General features: G+C 38.2%; 4 protein-coding genes and 1 long non-coding RNA gene across 5 annotated transcripts; 2 read left to right on the top strand and 3 right to left on the bottom strand.

Annotated features, from left to right (window-relative positions):
• Nucleotides 1-1,019: 1,019 nt before the first annotated feature.
• On the top strand, nucleotides 1,020-2,487 carry LOC140776020 (small ribosomal subunit protein uS8-like). The gene is made up of 4 exons (XM_073119559.1): nucleotides 1,020-1,138; nucleotides 1,527-1,667; nucleotides 1,754-1,914; nucleotides 2,084-2,487. Exons 2-4 carry the CDS (start codon nucleotides 1,535-1,537, stop codon nucleotides 2,180-2,182), a joined length of 393 nt encoding a protein of 130 aa, XP_072975660.1. The 5' UTR covers nucleotides 1,020-1,138; nucleotides 1,527-1,534; the 3' UTR covers nucleotides 2,183-2,487.
• A 775-nt stretch (nucleotides 2,488-3,262) lies between these two features.
• Nucleotides 3,263-3,651, bottom strand: LOC140776580 (uncharacterized). The gene is made up of 2 exons (XR_012106903.1): nucleotides 3,453-3,651; nucleotides 3,263-3,358 (listed from the first exon to the last, which is right to left on the bottom strand). It is a non-coding gene; the product is annotated as an uncharacterized lncRNA (long non-coding RNA).
• A 1,261-nt stretch (nucleotides 3,652-4,912) lies between these two features.
• Nucleotides 4,913-7,824, bottom strand: LOC140776436 (soluble inorganic pyrophosphatase 4-like). Its single transcript, XM_073120146.1, has 9 exons — nucleotides 7,710-7,824; nucleotides 7,594-7,622; nucleotides 7,279-7,344; nucleotides 7,084-7,191; nucleotides 6,736-6,801; nucleotides 6,420-6,540; nucleotides 5,849-5,930; nucleotides 5,719-5,754; nucleotides 4,913-5,006 (listed from the first exon to the last, which is right to left on the bottom strand). The coding sequence occupies exons 1-9, from the start codon at nucleotides 7,822-7,824 to the stop codon at nucleotides 5,003-5,005; spliced, it is 627 nt and encodes a 208-aa protein (XP_072976247.1). The 3' UTR covers nucleotides 4,913-5,002.
• A 2,078-nt stretch (nucleotides 7,825-9,902) lies between these two features.
• Nucleotides 9,903-14,227, top strand: LOC140776758 (ras-related protein RABE1a). Its single transcript, XM_073120599.1, has 9 exons — nucleotides 9,903-10,120; nucleotides 10,201-10,302; nucleotides 12,875-12,947; nucleotides 13,050-13,150; nucleotides 13,237-13,302; nucleotides 13,387-13,484; nucleotides 13,601-13,663; nucleotides 13,740-13,832; nucleotides 13,910-14,227. The coding sequence occupies exons 2-9, from the start codon at nucleotides 10,230-10,232 to the stop codon at nucleotides 13,991-13,993; spliced, it is 651 nt and encodes a 216-aa protein (XP_072976700.1). The 5' UTR covers nucleotides 9,903-10,120; nucleotides 10,201-10,229; the 3' UTR covers nucleotides 13,994-14,227.
• An 833-nt stretch (nucleotides 14,228-15,060) lies between these two features.
• On the bottom strand, nucleotides 15,061-15,923 carry LOC140776202 (uncharacterized). Its single transcript, XM_073119825.1, has one exon. The coding sequence runs from the start codon at nucleotides 15,877-15,879 to the stop codon at nucleotides 15,379-15,381; it is 501 nt and encodes a 166-aa protein (XP_072975926.1). The 5' UTR covers nucleotides 15,880-15,923; the 3' UTR covers nucleotides 15,061-15,378.
• Between the last annotated feature and the right edge of the window lie 668 nt (nucleotides 15,924-16,591).

Raw genomic sequence — 16,591 nt, forward strand, 5'->3', positions numbered from 1 at the left:
AGAGCGATGTGGATTTTTGTCCTTAGATGGAGGCGGTGCCGCGGCTAGCAGTGAGGATGTGAGGGCGATGGAGATTTGGGGGAGATGGTGAGTAGATGGAGGCAGTGATGGTGGTGAGGGTGGTGGGCTAATTTTAGATGGAGGCGACGGGATCGAGGACCCGTGGAGTGAGGCCGGTGGAGGAGAGCCGAGGTCGACGAGGGAGGGCCGGTGGAGGAGAGCCAAGGTCGACGAGGAAGGGCCGGAGGAGGGAGGCGGTGGAAATGGGTGAGCCGGTGAGGCTGTGAGGGCTAGCAGTGAGGGCGGCGCCGCGGGTAGCAGTGAGGTCGATGGAGATTTGGGGGAGTCGGGGAGATGGTGAGTAGATGAGAGATACAGGTAGGGTTTAGTAACTTTAGTTAAGTATTTATTAAGCGGGTAAACGGATATCCGTTATCCGAATCCGTATCCGATAAAATCAACTAAACCCGTATCCGTATCCGGATCCGGATTTTTTTTCTAAAAGGCTATCCATATCCGGATCCGGATCCGGATATTTTTGGAAATAGCTATCCGTATCCGTATCCGAATCCGGATCAGATAGGATTTTCCTATCCGTATCCGATCCGATCCGGATCGGATAGCGGGTCGGGTCGGACTTAATCCGACCCGTTTTCACCCCTAATAGCTACTGAATATAAATAATTATTATAAAAAAATTATCTAGTAATTTGATAACGGTTTAGTATAGTGATTAAAGCTCAGTGGAAGTCTAAATATTTTTATATTAAAAATAGGGTCTTAAACGATAAAAATAAAATAAAAGTACGATCTATAAAACTTAAGCTCGTGAGCCCATGTAATTATCATGGCTTGGGCTTTAAAATAGCTCTCATGTGGCCCATATAGTATGGCAATACAGACACGTGTCGGTATTCTATTACAGAGCATGCATATGACGAAATCTAGGGCAACAGCAGTCAGCAGACCAAGCAAATCTACCGTTGGTTGGCGATCCAAGGGCCATAAATAACGCCAAATTTATTTAAGTTGGCGGCATCGCTTTGTAGCCCTCTCTTTCCTTCGAATTCTCGAGTCTTACCGCGAGCTAGGGTTTTAGCCGCTCTCTCTTCCCCGCGATCTCTCTCCCGCTCTCGAGGTTCGATTCCTATGTTTGGCTCTTCGATTTAAATTCACATCGATTAGTTTAGTCGCGATGGATCGTAGGTTAATTTATTATATCTGAGTTGATTCGGATCTTTCCAATCTTTAATTTTAGTCTCAAGTGTTTTGGTAATACTTGTTGTTGATCTTCCTACCTTACTTTTGGTAATTTTAATATATGTGATTCGGATTTATATCGACAACGGTTATGCCCGATGCAGCATATACTTTTTCTCGTTATTTTCTGTCCATGGTAACAATAAAACTAGAAAAAGCAAATCTTTTTGGTGTTTTGTTATGTTACAGCAACATACATGTTGGAAAAAGATGCACCTTTTTAAATTGGTTGTCTATTTCTTATGTTGCTCTCTGTTTAAATGTAGTTGTTAGGATGGTGAGGGTAAGTGTTCTGAATGATGCTCTCAAGAGCATGTACAATGCTGAGAAGCGTGGAAAGAGGCAGGTTATGATTAGGCCATCCTCGAAAGTGATCATCAAGTTCCTCTTGGTCATGCAGAAGCATGGTTAGTCCTGCTACTAATGTATCAATGTTGATCGTGGAAACACTGAAGCCTAATTATTATTATTTTTTGCATATATGGTTCTGTAGGATACATTGGTGAGTTTGAATATGTTGATGATCATAGAGCTGGTAAAATTGTGGTTGAATTAAATGGGAGGTTGAACAAATGTGGTGTTATCAGTCCTCGTTTTGATGTTGGTGTCAAAGAAATTGAGCCATGGACTGCTAGATTGCTTCCTTCACGACAGGTCAGTTCTTAATTATCACTCTAGAAGGCTTGGGGATTCTCAATTGAATTTTCTGCTACTATTTTTTATATTAGAACTTTGTTTAGCTGTGTATTAAACTATGGAATTTTTATTTTAGTTTTTTATGTGACGGACATTAAGAAATTACTTCTATTCAATTGATGTGCAGTTTGGTTACATTGTTCTCACAACTTCTGCGGGTATTATGGATCATGAAGAAGCCAGGAGGAAAAATGTTGGTGGTAAAGTACTTGGATTTTTCTATTAGACAAGATGCTTACTGAAGATGGAGGATGCCTCACCGTAATACGGTCGCGAGGTTCCCTCAAGTGATTCTGGAACTTCACAACTGGTTTTACTTGTTCCTTATTTGATGCTCTGTTGAAATTCGGAACTCAATCTAGTACGAAAATTGGCTACTGTTTGTAATCTTGGTGATATTTCTTCTAGTTTAATCTATTTTCAGAAAGTTCTAATCAGGTTTTAGAAAATGATGCGAGTGTCATGTTCAAACATTGGTTGTAGCAGAATTTTGGTGAGAGTACACTAGCATTCATCTATGCTTGCCTTTTATATTTCAGTAGTTTGTGTGAATGCATGCCATTGCTGATCGATGTGTATTGTTGATCTAAACCATGAAATGTGAAAGTTGAATTGGACTTTCTGCACAAAGATATCTTTTGTCTCATTCCTTTGTACCTTGGTGTTTCGAGTGGTTTTTTTGGGTTGCAATGAGTGGTTACTTTTCTATGCTGCATTGTCCAGTGAGATACTTATTTTATGCTTTAAGATGTACGGTTCCAGGGATAAAATATTATGAGTCAGAGTGCACATCTAAAATGAAGCATTGTGTGTCCTTTGGAACAATAACAGCAGTGTAGTCATGTCTGTTATTCCACCTTGTTATTGTTCATCATGTTGGTCTCAGTAGATGAGCATTCGATTGAAGCTTATACAGCTACTGGTGTTTTGCTTGGATAATTATGCTGGCAAAATGTGCTTGTCAAATAACCAAGCTCACGAGCCAACCTATTTCTTTATCAAAAGTTCTTCCTATTGTAAGATGAAACTTGTGATAATTAATGTGGGTTCTTTATAACTCTTCTAATCATATTTTTTTTCTCTTATCCAGCAATCACACAATTTCCATAGATCTGAAATTTGAGTCTGTTGGGTCTTTTATTTTTTTATTCTTTTGCATATAGAAAGTCTACATACAATGTTATATCTCATTAATTAGAGATTTAGGGGGCTCATGATGTATCAACAGGTTAAGAGGTTTCGAGTTTGAATTTATATTCGGTAAGATGTTATTATATTTTTATTTATTTCAAAAAAATAAATATACTGAGATACAAAAATGGATTATTTTCGTCATTTACTTACAGAAAACCCAAAGAGATGATTCGCTGCTGCGCTCGCTGCATCCCATTCTATAAAATTCCTTCATCAAATATGATTAAAATAGGTAAAAGACAAACAGCAAGAGATCCCTCCAAGAATTAATACATAGAAATTTACGTGTATGGGAATCTAACATTATCATCAAAATGAGTAGTAATTTTCACAAACCATCTTCACGAGTCGACGTGAAGACTGCCAAAGATACTAAGTTGCCCTTCACGGCTCTCATCGATCACGGCCTCAGGGACTTCCTTCGATGTCTCCATCGCCGCCTGGGGAGGATGAGGACTTCCATGGGAGACGAGAGATGAGCTTAAATACAATAATAATAAATGTGAGAGAGTTAAAGAAGAATAGAGAGCTAAGTTGGTGGGTTTAGGTGGCCTTTTGTAGGCTGGAATGGGAGGCATCTTCTCCGCATATGCTTCCAGCACGATCTCACTCGGCCCTATCTCTTCAATTTTCTTTTGGAATTTTTACATAATTATCACTAAAATCTTTCGAAATATCATAATTGCCATCATATTTTTTAAATATTATAATTACCACTGAAATCTCTTTATTCTTAAAAAAATATATATCATTCCATTAATTAAAATTAACTAATTATGATTAAAGTTGAACTTAGATTTACAAAGAAGAATCTTTTACCCTTGGACACATTATTTAAAATTGTTTAAAAGCTATCTAATATTTTATCCAATATTATAATATAAGAAAAAAATATTCTTTATGTAAGATAAAAATTATTGATAAATATTTTACCCTCTAAACTTTAAAAAGAATGATATTTTAAGTATTTATATGTATTTATTAACTTTGATAATGATTTGTTATAAATATTTGGTTAAGCTTACCATTATAGTAAGTAAGATATAATGATAATTAAGATATTTGAAAATGTTGAGGGCAATTATGTAAAAAAATACTTTTGTTGTGGCCACTTTCTTTTGTACTTATGGCAAATGCTGAATCTATTCCAGCTTTTTTTGCCCTCCTATTGTTTTCTATTTGTTGCTTTTAGAACCTTTTCATTGGTTGCTTTTGGATTTAGACTTGATGGTTTATACAGCGAGCAAAGTAGAGAATATAATAAGCCCGTCTGTTTAAATTTTTCTCTCCTTTCTTTTATAAATTTTTTTTGTACATTTCCGTGGGCAAGTCTTTTGAACGACGCTGTTTACGTTAATTAAAGATGTCTACGATGCATTACCTTTGCAGTAGAAATATAACATTCTACGTAGCACAAGTTTCAAGTTTGATCGACCCCCCTCTTTGACCCCCTCTTTATTCAAGTTACCATATTAGCCACTTGGCCACTTGGGTCAGTGGCGGCCGCGGAGTGCCCTCACCATGAGCACATAAAAAAGCTTGGTGCATGGCATGATATTAGTGTAGCCTCAAAACAACATATTGCATAATCAAATGTTAACCATCTTCTCATTTAATCTACGTGTACTCATGTCCACCTCTTTTTATTTTATTTATTTATTGATAAAATAAGCTGTGAATTAACTGAATACATACCGGAGTTTGGCTGCCCCTAAGACATCAAAAGATGTAATGCATTCCCTTGTGGGCCAGAGCACCCATTCGTAACAGCAGTTCGATCTTTGAAGATATTGGAAGCACCACAATCTTTGGCAAATGGACCAAGCAAGATGACTCATAGCCATGCGGCGGTTCAACTGCATATATATATATATATATGAATGTATTAAATTCCGAAAGTGGTGCGATCTTTGACCCCTTGTTTATCCAACTTAAACTGCGGATCAAACTCGAAGTCTCGAAGTAATAGTGACAGCAAATGGACCCAAAATTTGTTGTAGTGCAGGAGACGCAGTCAAAGAAATCTGGACGGGCATATCTATTCCGACATGCTTTTCGCATACAAAATTACATATGCATATATGGAAACAATGCTGATGGCTCCAATCAATGGTGAATTCAAACTACCTGTCTGACTTCGATGTAAAGTTCGTCGCAGCAAGGTTGGCATTGGCTCTTAGAAGAAGCCAATTGTCTACAACTAGATATATACAGAGTAATTGCCAATCTGAGAAATTTCAAAGGACGAACGAGGAGCTTCGGAGCATTTAGTATCTGCTACATAGAACCAATCCCAAGCCAAATCATTTAGGTCATAGGGCATCTAGTAAGTAAGCATGATGTTGAAAGTTGCAATACTTGAGATCTCTAATGGTGCGATTGCCTTGTACCAAATTGACCCCTTATGGTGCAGACTTACTATAATGGATATCTGAAGCTAAGGATGGGTATATATGTACAATTTTAGATAGGCAGATGGCCCATCATATGATGAGTAATATCGCAGTATGAAATGACACTAAAAGATCAAATTGCGTTCTCAGAATGGTTCATTATTTTGGATCCTACCTCCTGCCATGCGCCAAGAATATTCCATAGAAATCCCTGCAGATTGCATGGATAGAAGTATAAGCTGGGTTAGTTTCTGAATGAAACTAAATGAACATATACTTCTTTCTAGTCACAAAAGCTGGGTTACCTGGCGTACTCTATGGCATTATAAGCAGCAGCAGCAGATAGGAAATCGTAGACCAAAACTTCCTTTCCCTCATTTTTCTTGTCTAGTTTGTCCAGAATCAAGAAAAATCCAGACTAAATGACAATGAAATGGGCCAGAAAAAGTTAACGCAGTAGTATAAGATAGTGTATCATCATTTACATAGATGGTTAGCTAGATGTTAAAAGATAACCACAACACAAGGCTCAATCGAACGATGTTAGTTAGTGATTATGGCTTGATAGATAAGATGACTTGACTGGCCTCAGAGTACTTGTACACCAAAGCCGATCAGCCATTATAAGAACCGCTAGGATAATTTAGTCCACATTCTTTAACTCGCATCATGTGTGAAATAAGAGAGAACGGATTTTAAATAATAAACTCCTGAAGGGAGGTATTTCATGGTTTCCTTTTGTCCGAATTGGACAGCTTCTGTATTCCAGTCAGGTGTTTGTGGCCCTTAAACTATAAAGGAAAATCCTACTTTGCAAATTGTAGAACAAAGGGGGGGTTGTCTAAAAACAGCGCAGGAATAGATATACAAGGATACAGTCTTCAAAGAAGCTTCTTATTTCAGCTAAGCGATGGGGTGGAAGATCTTTGATATCATCATAGTGGCGATACTCAGGATCATCAGCACAAACAGCAATTATTTTATCATCCTTTTTCCCCTGTTTTCAAGAACTCAAAAGCATTAGAACTTCCTCCTCCAACCAGCAAGATTTATCAATTAATTAGGAAATGACTCAAATAATCCAGGAATCAAACCTATTAGACATCGGATCTTTTCTTTTCCTCATATATGTGACTTATCAAACAGTAGAATACCACAAGATTAATAGAATTATTCATAAATGAGCGCGTACCTGATCGGACATGGTCATGAGACCAATTGCCTTAGCCCGCAGAAAACATCCTGTCACAGCCGGCTCCTGTTGACGATAAAATTAACAGTGAATGAGTAGTGATTAGTAGATTCTTATTGAACAAATGTTCTAGACAAATTCTTCAAATAAACTCAACATGGACAGAAAGATATACTATGAGGCTGCTGATAATCAATTATCACTTATCAGGTTAACAGATATTATACAACACCTGTTGAGAAATTTATTAACCATTAACTGGCAACCTTTGTACTACTTGAAAACACTATGAATGCGAGGATGAAGTATCAGATATGAACTGAAGTTAAGTGGCACACATAAAAGTACCTGCATGATGATCAAAACATCCAATGGATCATTATCTTCACAAAGTGTACGTGGGATGAAACCAAAGTTGTGGGGGTACACCACTGATGAGTAGAGGACACGGTTCACCTGGGACAGTTGAGAAGTTGCTCCTTTGGGTGATGACAAATCGGCAAAATTAAATCAGGAAATAGCAGTAAAGTTCTCTTGGCTGACCTTTATCAATCCAGTGTCTTTGTCAAGTTCATATTTCACCTTGCTTCCCTTTCCTACTTCAACTACCTGTAGGGATCAGTATATGTTTATGATTCATATGCGATACTTTGTCAACTTATTCTTCTAAGATTCTTGAAAGTTTCCCATATAAAAAGTTTACCAGTTTAAATTCATATAGGCAAGAATTGGCATCTTGTATAAAGAAAACATTTAGTACACATTTTCAAAGATTTAAATCTTGTAAGTATGAAAATCCAAAAAGAGAACAAAAGAGTCAGATTATATCTTATAATGAAGAAAGATCAACATCCTTACACAATTAAAGATTCTTGGAGCATCCAGTCCTGCATTCAAGATCGTGAAAAGCAGTTTATTAAATGTAAATATATTGTGAAAAGCATGCGATAGAAGTACAATAATAGACTCAATACCTAACTCAAGATCATGCCAAGGATGAGCTGCAACTGCTGTGGGCCTCCACGGCAGTGGTAATGTTATTGCACTGTCAGATATTGGCACTTCATCTGACTCACGAGGTGGCTCCATGTTCAGCTACAGAGAGCGAGAAGCCTACTTAATATGGCTATGTTGCGGGAAGATTAGCATATAGTTAATACAAGGACAAGATATTGAGACTGACTGTAATGACAGGGAGAACAAAACTCAAATAAGTTTAACCCAATTTTACATCCCACCTTTAAGAAACCAAATATCAGATCAGCTAAACGGCTAATAATTCTATTCTTACTGACCAAGTTCATCAAATTCCCGAAGATAAATTGAAATAGAACATAATCAGTACTAGTCTCACGTTGATATATTCATATCGATCACTTTTCTTGACAATTACATACTAACAAGACCAGATCATTGTTCATAAATGATATTTACGATCTCTTCAGATCAAAGAAATGGAAATAAAATAATATCTGTTTCGAGTTGACATGGTTCAATTTTACTCGATTGTAATACGAGAAAGAACAGAGAAACTCGAAATTAGATAACAAGAAGAGGATCTCATACTCGCATCAGAAAGGACCCCAAGATTGCCAATCGGAAGTAATCATAGTGTAAAGGTCTAAGAACTTATCAGATCAAAGAAATCGAAGTAGCAAAAAATCAATACTCGCGCCACATATTGATCACCTTACTTGATCGTACTAGATAGACGAGAGCAGGTCATCATTCTACTATCTAATTAATTCGCAAAACATGAGCAGGGAAAGAGAGGATCTCGAAATCAAATAACGAGAGCAAGATTCATCCATGCATTAGAGACGACTCCAATATTACCGAACAGAACTAATCATAACGTAAAGATCATCTAAGAGCTCACCAGATCAAAGAAATGGAAATAGACCGACCTCAATACTCGTCACACGTTCATATCGATCAATTTGCCAGATCGTAACATGAAAACGAGACCAAAACATTACCATACTATAAAATCCGTACAACATTAGCAGAAAAAGAAATAGAGAGGAACTGGAAATTAAGCATTCAAAGCAAGATCTCATCCATGCATCAAACACTGCAAAATTAGCAAACAGAACACATAAATCATACGTGAAGATCATCAAAGAGCTCATCAGATCCAAGGAAATCTCGGGTAGATCTTTAGTTCATACGTAAAAATCACACTAGAATTTCTCACCAGAGCAGGAGTCTCCTGAGATCTCGAAGAAGCGAGAAATTTCTAGAGAGAGAGAGTTTAATTGTGCATCTTCTCCCGCTTTGCTACCAGTGAGTGGTATTTATAGAGGCTCCGGGCTCGCCTAAGCTAAGCTGGCAAATGGTCAGTGCCGTCGGCCTTGTGTCCTAGGATCGAAGTGTGTCCCGAAGCGTTTGTAATAAATACGTGGCAGCTTTTGAATCCTTTTAATTTACCTTGGGCCCCACGCAACTGAGATAGAGTCCGACTAATGACTTACTCAAGTGTTGATTACTGTTTCCTAATCCTGAGGAGCATTGCCAGGGTTAATTACGGAAAAGTATTATTGCTACGGGCACAGGGCACTCAAGAATGTAGCCGATAAATGGAGTAAGGGTGTTGATGTGTCAAATATAGGGTGCGAAATGAAAAATATCCTTAATATAAATAATAAACTCCACCATTTCCAACTAACCTCAAAAGAGAGCCAATACATTTTGGTCCAAAAACTAAGTACTGTTTGCGTACACCCAATATAACTATCCCAGCTGTCAGGATCAGAACCTAGTCTGACTCGATCAAGCCAATCGAATTCGGCAGAGTTATATAGTCATTTTAATGAGCAAGTCGTTGTCCAAGTCTGTAACGTCGATCCACACCCATATGGTGGTACTCGTTCATGCGCTGACCTCGTAGGCTCGTAGCTCCACAGACGGTGAGCACACCACGCCAATCCAGGTGAAGAGGGAATAGTAATTTCTTTATTAATGGCCAATTAGCCATTTAATCCACCCAATAATAAAATAGATTGATACATAATATACTCCAAAATATCAAGTTTTCTGCACTAATGATTTTGTTATTATCTGTTATAATTTCATAGTTTTCAAATAATTATTCACTTGGGAATAGCCCAGCTCCGCGAAAAAACTCAACTGTAAAGAAGCTGGCACCTTCCTTAAAGTACACCGCCGGTGATCGCACCGCGGGAGGGAGGCAGTTCTGGGTCGCGCGGAAGTGATAGAAAAGAGCAAAAAATCGATCACAGTCTTGCGCTTGAATTATAAAAATATCGAAATCGCAAAGCTCCCCTCCCTTCCTCTCTCTCTCTCTCTCTCTCTCCCTCTCTAAATCCCTTGATCTGTTCTTCTACTCGATATCGTCTCAATCTGGTGTAGATTTGTTCATCTAGTATGTCGCTTGGTCCCAATCTCCGCTTCCGATCTATGTCTTAGTTGCTTGATTTGATCTCTTTTTCTCTGTTTTATTAGGGATTTTAGCATCTGGGTTTTGTTCTATTATGGCGGCTCCACCTGCAAGGGCTCGGGCGGACTACGATTATCTTATAAAGCTTCTCCTAATCGGCGACAGCGGTAAGGGTTTCGTCTTTCTCTTTCCCCTTCTTTCCTTGGAGGTGGTGTTGTCGATTAGGTATTGTATTGATGATTGTGTTTGGAATGTGTATTGATTTGTCTAGATTTGGAGTTTCATGTGATTGTGGTCAAAAGATCTTCGGTTTTGGGATTTTGGCTCGGTTTAAAATTAGATGGTTAATTAGTAGTAGGCCGTTTGTTTAGCAGGGATCGGATTGCGCTTATGTCCTGTTTTATAGGCTTTGAATCTTACGGGATCTTAATATGATACCTTCCGATTTAATGCAGTACGAAGTATAAACATGCGAGGAAGTTCTTCTTGTGATAATTTCTAGCACCTATGGAATTTTGCAATTTTTCTTCTCTTATATATTTAAATATTTTAATTTTGACCTTCATTTTTCGTTGTTGTGGTCTTACTGGGAAGTATGTCTTGGTTTTGCATTGGGTTGTTCATTAGTCTTCATCTGGATGCGACATTGTTTTCAAATTCACCTGTTTAGGCATATTTTCCTGTCAAATGTGACATCTGGTTGAACTACTCATCGCTTTAACTTTGTGAAAGATGCCATTGGCAGATATTTTGCACTGGGAGTTTGCCTGACTTCCAAAAAAGCTCAGTAACCTCTGTTTAATGTAGCTCATTAACTTGACAAAATCTAAAAGAAGTGCATGAAAAGAAAATCCTTCCACTTAGTTGGAACTTCTGCAGACTTAATTTCTAGGATGCACTTTCTCTCGACAAACTTTTCCTGGAACTCCTCTGTTGTTCCCCCCCACCCCCCCACGCTAGTTTGAACACCTCCTCTTCTCTTTTCAGTTTTCAGGTCACTAGTGGTGGGCCACTGGGCCTCCTTTACCTTCTCTCCCTTGCACGTTTTGGTCTCTCTGTGAGATATGTTGTTATGCACTCTCTTATGAGTCACACTTTTTTGTTTGAGCTACGCTGGCAGTAACTACCTTATAAGGGTTCTGAAGTTGAACCATAGCACATCCAATTGCCCTTATCTCAACACAAAGATGTAATTAAAAATAATATTGCACCAGCAGAAATAAGAAACTTGGGGAATGTGTAAAACTTATTGATTTAACAGATAATATCTATCTCAGTATCTTGTTAACTTAACTTATGTTTCTTTTTCTTCCTTTTTCCCCCTTTTTGGAATGAAATTATTTTATATCATTCATCTCTGCTTCTTCTTAGATCTCATTATTTATGGTAGCTAAATATCTATCCCCGCTTGTCTTAATTGTCTTGGGGTGTTTTATGGAATTCATGTACTAACATTAGTAAGATTGGATGTCAAAGAATGAATGCAGAGTCGATGTTCTTTTCTGAATATGTGAACTAAGGATAATTTAGGATCCCCTTCATCATGCAAAAGTAGTGGCATTAAGAATGATGGAAGATGCATATACAGACATCAAACAAAACAGATTTGGTTGAATATTTGTACAGAGATCGACTGATTTGAACAAAGTAATCCATGTCTTGGCCAACTTATCAGGGTCCATGTGAATACAGAGAGCTTTGTTTTGTGTAGGAAACATGAAAAATAAGTATGTCATTGTGATTATTGAAATAACCGAATTGTCTACTTACATTTTCTTCATTTCTTGTGGTAAAACAAGTTAAAATTTAGTAGATTAGGATACTTTATCAAAGGTAGATCACTTCAAAGTTCAACCCTTGTGGAAATGATATGGAAAGAAGGAACTATTGAGGGCACGTTAAACATTTTCTAGCAGTCTGCTAACCTATGTTGTTACTGCATCTATCCACAAACCACATGGGGGATCATGTTGGATTCCATTTTCAGACTGTGAGATCATTCCAAATTTCTTTGTATGGTTTTAAATTGTTAGGAATGTTAAAAAGCTGGAAGCTTTGGTTATTTGTGGATATAAATGGTCAATTAATTGACCATCACAATTGACATAATAACAGATAGGTTCCTTCCTCATGTAAGTTTGATCTGTCAGGGAGTTACTTTTATGGACTCAAGGATTATATAATTTATAAATGATGCATTTGTGGCTGTTCATTATGTTCAATGGAAAATGACTAAATGAATCATGATTTTTCTTGACTGATACCTAGATGTCCCGATCAGGTTGAAGTTGTCAGAAAGGATTGGATAACAACTGATCTTTATTTTATGCTTCTACATTATCCTGATCCATAGATTGATTGGTGCTATTTTGGCTCAGACAAATAGGATCTGCTTGTGAACCATTAGGTAATGGTTTACTAGCTTCTTTGATACTACCAGCTGTTTCTCTTAGAAGATTCACCTCATACTTTTCATTTCACTTGGAATTACTTCTACCATTATTCATGCCTTTTGTTTTTTTTTTGTTGTCGACTTAAGTTAATATTTTAGTGTCAACAATTGGCAACTTGTAACTTATAATCAGTTGTTCTTCTAGTTATGATATTTTATGGTGGACAAAATTCTGGTTGAGTCAGATTTCTCCTTAAGGAAATCTGATTGTTGAGTTCCTGTATATGCCTCGCTTTTTTGTACTCATTGCATTTGAAGCACTTTGACATGGAAATTTGCTGTCTTAGGTGTTGGGAAGAGTTGCCTTCTTTTGAGATTCTCCGATGGCTCTTTCACCACCAGCTTCATCACCACTATAGGGTGGGTTCCTATTATAAATAATCAGCAATATGTGAACCATTTAGATGCTTGCTGATCCAATTACATCTTATTTGAAATCTCACAAGTGCGATCTTTACACAGGATTGACTTCAAGATCCGAACAATTGAGCTGGATGGTAAGCGGATCAAACTGCAAATTTGGGACACAGCTGGGCAGGAGCGTTTTCGGACTATCACGACCGGTATTCTAGTTCCTTTCTTAGATGTTGAGCAATCTATTTTTCTGAATAAAATTGGCTAAAACAAACTTGTTGAATCTTCACTGCAGCTTACTACCGAGGAGCCATGGGCATTTTGCTTGTTTATGATGTCACTGACGAATCATCTTTTAATAGTATTTGCTTCTTACTGAGTTTTCCTTCCGTGAAATTATATTACCCCTATGTCCTTCTCTGATTCTTTTTGATGCTATATGTAGACATAAGAAACTGGATTAGGAACATAGAGCAACATGCTTCTGATAATGTGAACAAAATTTTGGTGGGGAACAAAGCGGACATGGATGAAAGCAAAAGGGTATGCTTTTGCAGGAATGATTTTCTTAGATATCATTATTTTTGGAGATTTCATAGCATAGTTCCGTCTGTTTGTCAAATTTCCTCATTTCTTTTGTTCAATTTGCCTTAATCCAGGCTGTGCCTACTTCAAAGGGACAAGCACTAGCTGATGAATATGGCATCAAGTTTTTTGAAACTGTGAGCATGATTCCTCTGTTTCTGTATTGCAAAGATTTTCAGCTTTTCAAGTTTTGACCAAATATTACCTTTGCAGAGTGCAAAGACAAACCTAAATGTGGAGCAGGTGTTTTTTTCAATAGCTAGAGATATTAAGCAACGTCTGGCTGATACTGATACCAAGACTGAGGTAGAACACATCTTTCTTGATTACAAATGGCCAAATTTCCCTCCCAAATGGAGCTTAATCTCTCCTTTTGCTTGCAGGAGCGGACTATCAAGATCAACAAATCTGATCAAGCAGCTGCCGAAAGTGCTGCAGCGCAGAAATCAGCTTGCTGCGGTAGCTAAGCAAATAATTGGTGTTTACGGTGGTTGTTGACTCTGTTGGATACTAATTTGCTTGTTAAAGCTGAAAGATGTTATGCAAATGATATGGTGTTGTTTGTATTTTTATCTTTTTATTCTTTGCTACTGCTACTCAGTGTGCAATATAGTTATTGCAATTGCTGGGACTTTCCTTTGTCGTTCTGTGGACCAATGGTTCTTTCAGCTTGCATAACAACCTACCAAACTTGCCTTTGCGTGTTCCTTTAATTTTGCTAGGCCTTTCACATGTAAACATCTAATGTTTTATTCGGAGGTGTCCTATGAAGAAAACCAATCTTTGCCAACGAGGCTTTGAGTGGCTCCATCCCTATTTTGGTTGCGTTTCCACTTTCCATTAATAAAAATAAAAGTATCTCAAAATAAGGTTGCTAACGCCGTCAGAAATCAGCTCCTCAGCACAAACCAATATAATATTTTTTAATGGCATGTCGTATGAATATAAGATTCTCTCCATTGCTTTCGGTTCTGCTATACTTTTGATACCTATTGCATGTCGCGTTGGTTCTTTCAAAGCTCAAATCGTTCGACCACCAGTCCAGGCAGTAGATAATAAGATCTTTGGAATAGCTTAAACTAGCTATGGCATGTCTTATCGCAAAGAAATATCCTTGAGGATTTGTTTTTAAAAAAACTTACAGGGCATAGTAAATATAAGGCCAGTTAATGGTATTGTAACTACTTTTGCAGGTGGTGAAAATTCCACGAGGGTAAGCATTAAAAAGTTAATTTTTGAGGGGTTTAGTATTTGCATGATTCGTTAATCATTTTACCCCTAAACTTTTCTGACAACATTATTACGCTGAGACAGTCCAATCCTGCTTATAAAAAAATTGACTAATATAAGGAATGCATTCATACTGTGACTAGTGGAAGATGCCGTTCTCCGCTTTTCAAGTATTGACGGCTTACCAGTTCAGTTTTTCAGCATTACATGTGGCAAAATACACCCTACTTGTTGTCTTCCATAATATAATCTCTCCATTAATGGCATAAGTTGCTCCAAAGAAGAAGAAGAAGAAGAAGAAGAAGAAGAAGAAGAAAGAATGCATCAGATAATTAATTTGTTAGGTACAACACCAAGCCCCTAAAAGAATTACAGATCAATTGTCATTGAACACATGCTCTGTGATATATCTAATGGAAAACAAATTGATCCAAATTGCTTCCCATGGTTATATAAACTATCTATGATCACCCAAGTCCAACAAATAGAAAACCAATATAAGTAGAAAGAACAGAAGAAATTATGAACATGTATCTCCTAATTAGTTCTGGTCATCATCCAATAAATAAAAAGATCTAAAACAAAGGTAATCAGAGTCCATGTGACTTTAATGAATATTATCTCATCTACAAGCTGTAATCCATGCAAGCCCACCAATCTTCAAATCATCATTCTCAGACGGCGTCAGATTCAAATCCAAGCACACCACCCTCCTCTCCTCCACCTTCTTCTTTGCGACGGCGGCGCCGCCATGCCCGAACCCTTCTACGGCGGCGCGGTGCCGCCTCATGTGGCCTCCCAATGCCTGCCCGATGGCGAATTCGAGCCCGCAAACCGAGCACTCGTGCACTCTCGGCTTCCCGACCCCGGCTGCCGGCCCCTCGCTGGCGATCCGCGGCTTCTTATGGCTCGCCCGGTGCCCGCCGAGCGCTTGGAACGACGGGAACTGCCGGTTGCACGTCTTGCACTCGAACACCCGGCCATGTAACGACTGCGGCGAGCCTTCAACGCCGTTAATGACGTCATCTCCGCCGCCGCCGCGTGAGAGGAGCACTAACACGTTGGCCATGGTGATAGTATTCTCCCCCTCTACTTGTTCTCCTCCTAATCTAAATCTCTTCATGTCTCTTGGCCTAAATATAGATGGATCTCGACTAGTAGTGTAATGGGAAGGGGAAACTTGGGGGGTTACTTATAGGCTATGTTAGAGATATATAGCTGTGATGATCTACTTGGCTGTTGTGTGTTGGAATACGTAAGCATGAGTTCGCGGTGACGCGAGTCGTCGTTGTTGGCTACCTAGCTTTATCGAGTAAGACGAGTAGAGTGAGAAAAGAGATAGTAGTAATTTTGTGGTAGCTAAGTTAGAAGAAGAAACGCGTGGATGCATGGATGCCTACCATTGCCCAGCCTCAGTCAATGTTTACTACTATTAAGTAGTACACGAGGGGTTGTTGGTATATATCTCCAACTCCTCTTTGTTTCACACAAAGAGGAGGAACCCACTTCACCAAGGAAATGGAACTGCCTTCAATTGACTACTTCTCTAGTGTCTGGTGCAAGATTAGGTATTTAGGTTGGTGGGCTTTCTTTACCCTTTGGTGCTCAACTATGTTGAATAGTGAGCAAAATATTAGCGTGGTCTTTTTTCCTACTCAAGCACGTTCAAACTTAGGAATTTAACTAAAAGTACTCTTGACTATTATATTTTCCTCTTCCTCTTTTTTCTAGAAAGAAATGCTGTGACGTGTGATTAATTATATATTTTTAGGGAAAATTATAACTTACTCTCTCCTTTAGCCTGCTTGTAGTATTTACCACTCTGTATTTTAAAC

The sequence above is a fragment of the Typha angustifolia genome, chromosome 14, assembly GCF_048772165.1.
Source record: "Typha angustifolia cultivar Huaian chromosome 14, ASM4877216v1, whole genome shotgun sequence".
Lineage (NCBI taxonomy): Eukaryota > Viridiplantae > Streptophyta > Magnoliopsida > Poales > Typhaceae > Typha > Typha angustifolia.